This window comes from Orycteropus afer, unplaced genomic scaffold (assembly GCF_000298275.1).
Source record: "Orycteropus afer afer isolate SDZICR_OR568_19922 unplaced genomic scaffold, OryAfe1.0 scaffold00993, whole genome shotgun sequence".
NCBI lineage: Eukaryota > Metazoa > Chordata > Mammalia > Tubulidentata > Orycteropodidae > Orycteropus > Orycteropus afer.
This window is the reverse complement of record NW_006922580.1, coordinates 48,002-53,126: the sequence shown is the minus strand read 5'-3', so window position 1 is coordinate 53,126 and position 5,125 is coordinate 48,002. Positions and strand designations below refer to the sequence as shown.

At 42.3% G+C, this 5,125-nt stretch overlaps 1 protein-coding gene across 1 annotated transcript in view; it reads left to right on the top strand.

The window, feature by feature from the left end:
- INTS6L (integrator complex subunit 6 like) overlaps positions 1–5,125 on the top strand; it is a 62,950-nt gene that overhangs the window by 36,321 nt on the left and 21,504 nt on the right. Inside the window, exon 9 of the mRNA XM_042783382.1 lies at positions 3,388–3,520. Coding sequence (XP_042639316.1) covers positions 3,388–3,520 — 133 coding nt within the window. The remainder of the gene's footprint in view (positions 1–3,387; positions 3,521–5,125) is intronic.

Genomic DNA, 5,125 nt, shown 5'->3' with positions numbered 1-5,125 from the left:
TGACTGCAATTCCCTACAGCGAAACAGCTCTCTTCCCACTTCCTCCCTGTAGTATAAACAGGGCCAAGCCAATCCTTCCAGGCTGATATTTCAGCCCACTGTATGTTGCCATGTAAGGCAGTAGACTATGGTGTGACCTATGTGGTAAACCATCTGAAGGAAGCCTGTCCCCCCAGGGCCTAATCATGGGCCCCAGGTCAGGAATCCCTATCGGAAAGGACAAAGGCAGTGGTGGTTCAGTGGTAGAGTTCTCGCCTTCCACGCAGGAGGCCTGGGCTCGGTTCTCCACCAGTGCACTGCATTCACAGCCACCGCCCAGCTGCCAGCGGAGGTGTGTGTGTCACTCTGATGTGGAGCTCCTAGACGAAAGTAGACGAGGAAGAAAGGCCTGGCGACCTGTTTCTGAAAACCAGCCAGTGAAAACGTTATGGGTTATGGCGGTCTGATCCCTAACGGGTCTTCGGGATGGCACAGGGCCAGGCAGTGCTCCGTTGTTGTTCATGGGGTTGCCACGAGTCGAGGGCCGGCTCAAGCACCTCATCGCATTTCAGGGATGCAGTCCACTTCAGCTGTGTCTCCTGCAGCTGCAGCAAGGCGCTCAGCCCTCAGGCTGAACTTGGCAGATTGAAAGTACAGGATCTTTTTGGCAAAGAGTGCTAGCCCTGAAACTAATTTACATATTGGTATAATATACGAAAACTCTGCTAAGATCACACGGACGTGTGTGGCATGCATTTTACTCGGATGGGGCAAATGCACAGATACCATACACTGGTTCTTGCAAGTATCAAACTTCAGCCAGAAGAGCTTGCAGATTGGTTGATAGATTTACCTATGGATTTATTGTGTAAAACTCTAGGCAGAGCGTTTTCATTTGGCTACAACAAGGAAGTCCTACACTAGGAGAAGGTCTGTTCTGTTTATAAACCATAGGACCATACATCAGTGAGTAACTGTCATGTTTTCTTTTCATAAGAAACACTTTCAGACTGCCATCTGTTTTATCCTGGAATGTGTGATTATTGCTACTAGTTAATCTTCAAGCAACTTAAGTTCTTCCAAGATGTGAAAACCAAATATAAAAACAGGAACCAGTTTAAAATAAAGATGTAAAATCGCTAGTGTGTTTTATTGACTATGCAAAGTCATTTGACTGAATGAATCATAACAAATTATGGATAACATGGTGAAGAATGGGAATTCCAGAAAACTTAATTGTGCTCATGAGGAAACAACATGGACCAGGAGGCTGTCATTTGAACAGAACAAGGGGCTACTGCATGGTTTAAAATCAGGAAGGGAGTGCATCAGGGATGTATCCTTTTACCATACTTATTCAATCTGTATGCTGAGCAAATAATCCAAGACCTGGACTATATGAGGATGAACTCAGCATTAGAAATGGAGGAAGATTCATTAACAACCTACAATATACAGATGGCAAAACCTTGCTTGCTGAAATTGAAGAAGAGTTGAAGCACTTACTGATGAAAATTAAAGACTACAGTCTACAGTATGGATTATACTTCAACGTAAAGGAGTTCTGGTAGCATAATGCCTGAGGGACTTGACTGCTAACCAGAAGGCTGGGGGTTCAAATCCACCAGCCACTCCTCGGAAGGAAGGTTGGGCAATCTACTTCCGTAGTGATACTGCTTCGGAAACCCAAGGAGGGGTCGCTATGAGTCAGCTCGGACTCAACAGCACATAACAACAACCTCACCGTAAAGAAAACGAAAATCCTCATAACTGGACCAATAAGCAGCATCACAATAAATGGAGAAAAGACTGAAGTTGTGCAGGATTTCATATTACTTGGTTCTACAATCAAAACTAATGGAAGCAGCAGTCAAGAAATCTGATGATGTATTGCATTGAGTAAATCTGCTGCAAAAGGCTTCTTTCAAGTGCTCAGGAGCAGAGATATCTCTTTGAAGGTTAAGGTGCACCTGAACAAATCCATGGTATTTTCAGTGATCTTATATACATGTGAAAGCTGGACAATGAATAAGGGAAACTGCAGAAAAATGAACACATGTGACTTGTGGTGCTGGTGAAGAAGACTGAATGTACCACAGACTGCTGGACCAACGAACAGATCTGTCCAGGAGGAAGTACAGCCACCCATCTGTCAGTTTGTTGGACTGTGGTGGCTTGCGTGTTGCTGTGATGCTAGAAGCTACGCCACCAGGATTTCAAACACCAGCAGGGTCATCCAGGCTGGACAGACTTCAGTGGAGCTCTCAGACTAAGGAAAACTAGGAAGAAAGGCCTGGCAATCTACTGAGAACTAGCCAATGAGAACGCTGTGGGTCACAACAGCCAATGGTCTGCTCTCGCGCTGGCAGATGAGCCCCCTGGGTAGGAAGTGCCTGCACAGTAGCCACAAGAGTGGAGTCAGACACACCAGGGGTCCGGAAGGTGCAGATGCCACCAGAGCTGGCAACGTTGCATTCTGTTCTACCTACAGTTGCCATGAGTTGGAGTCGACTCGATAGCAGCCAACACCAAGTCCCTGAAAGTATGTACTGGGCTCCCGAATAGGGCCACAAAGTCTTAAAACATGGAACTTAAGAGAAAACTTAGTAGCTAGAGGACTGTAGCACGGCACAGCAAGTATGTGGGGGCTGACAGTGTACAAATATATAAAACCCTACATCTCATTAAGGAATAATGTGGCAGTCCGATGGAATAAAGAGGAATGTTTTAATCGTTGTTAGATGTTTGCGCTACTAGCATAACTCAGCAAAGAAAATGGCTTCCAGATTGAACCAAAGCATCTCCTTGCTGCCTCAAAATCATTAGCACCAGGGCCTGGCTTATAGTAGCCTACTCAGTAAATACTTCTTGAATGAGACATGAATAAATGGATAGGCGGCTGGAGCAGCAAGGGGAAGTAGAGCAGAAAGGGGTAAGCAAGACTTAACAGGGCTGTTTGCATGATCCTTTAAATGGGGTCGGTTTCTGTAAACATGTGCTTAGGCATAGGACTTTGTTCCATTTTCCTAAAGTCTGCACTCTAGTCACTGCTTGTTCTTTTGAGAAGTTAATTGGTTTTACTGGCTGGTATCACTTAGCAGTGTTTCAGCCTTATTTTCCATTAGGCTGAGCAAGTAAATATTTGGGTACTGTTGATGTAGCCTGTGGACTCTGAGTGGCTATTGCATAGTGTAGTTTCATTTCTTACTATAATTTATGAAGTGGTCCCAATCTGAGCATTCCTACTTAGTATGATATATTTTGACCTAACCATGGGCTAAAAAAAGCCCATGGAAATTTTCACATTCCCATAACATTGGGCCATCGATGTTTCTGGGGAATACTGTGTGCTGTGCTTTTCATGAAATCCTGATTGTCCTCACTCGTATCACTTCTTGTTCTTGTCAGGTATTTGTTAGTAACAGCGGGAAGTACAATGAACTTGGATATCCATTTGGTTATTTAAAAGCCAGTACGACTTTAACTTGTGTAAACCTCTTTGTGATGCCTTACAACTACCCAGTTTTACTCCCTCTTTTAGGTAAGTACAATGTGTGCCATTTAACCATCTTTAAAATACAACAAAAGCAAAAATAGGTCACATACTAAGCATTTTAAATGTAGTCAAAGAATAATTGTTAATCGGGATATCTAAAAGCCTGAAAACTGATTTGGAAGGGTAAAATTTGGCATACAGTTTTTTTGTTTTGTTCCTTTTCTTGTTGTTTTGGGATCAAAGGGGAGAAGAGACAATTCTGGTGTGTGATTCTTAATGCTATTTTTTAGGTTGCAACTGCCAATGCCCCCCCTCCAGATTTATGTACACTAGCTTTCTTTATAGACTAGTTTGGGCCCCAAAATACCGTGGATCGAGGTCAGTTCTCCAAGAAGCACATGATTTTCTTCAGAAAATAGGCCTTACGTGGGGGAATTGGCTCACATTCCTTTGTCCATTAAATGCTCTCGAGGCACGTGTTTTAGGCAAGGCAGTGATTTAAGGAAGTAGGTTCGAGCCTGCATTTTGCAATGCCTCTAGTTGTAGAAGCTGTAATTTTGTTACTCAGATACAACTAACAATATGTGTGCAGATTTTTTTTCTCATTTTGAAGAGCCACATCATTTTAGAATAAAGAAATACTGTGTGGTATTCTTCTACTCGAAAAGCTGAGAACATTTTGATTGAGTAGGATTTCTTAATTTTTATGAAAGGGATCAGACCGTTACTAAGTTTTCATATAGTCATTAAAAGCATGAGGGTTTTTTCATGCTATGAATAATACATGTATTGAGTGTACTGAAAAGGCAATACTTTAAAATGTTGTGAGTTAAGAAGGTTAGGTGTGGGTCATGAGAAATATATTAGCATGATTGTTTCAGACAGGACTGTGTATCTACTTTGTTGGTTAGACCAATCTAAAAATATCTTATTTCTAAGACTTAGTTGTTACTGGTATAAAATATAGATTCTGTTTCTGAGATTAGTAAGACTGACAGTACCTAAGTGTCTGTATTTTGTGGGTTTGTTTACCCTCTTTTCTTATATGTGCCTTTATGACTCAGTTTCCACAACTGGACAGTGAGGACTAGATGATCTTCACTTAGACTCTATTATTTTTCTGTTTTTTAAAGTAAACTTTCTAAAAGCTAATTGTAGATTCACATGCAGTTTAAGAGAAATAATACACAAAGACCCCATGTGTCATTTACTGGTAGCCTCCAGAGGATACCTTGGAAAACTATAGTACTAGATCACAGCCAGGAGCTCTGGTAGCGTGGTGCCTAAGGCACTTGACTGCTAACCAGAAGGCTAGCGGTTCAAACCCACCAGCCACTCCTCGGAAGGAAGGTTGGGTGATCTACTTCCGCAGTAATACTGCCTTGGAAACCCAAGGAGGGGTTGCTATGAGTCAGATTTGACTTGACAGCACATAACAACAACTACAGATCACAGCCAAGATATTGACATTGATACAGTCAAGACATAGAGCAGTTCCATCAACAAGGACCCCTCACCAACTTCCCTCCAACTCCCATCCTCTCCTTAACTGCTGGCAACCACTACTTTGTTCTCCAATTTTATAATTTTATCATTAAAAGAATGTTATATAAGTGGACCGCATAACGTGGATGAACTTGGAGGACATTA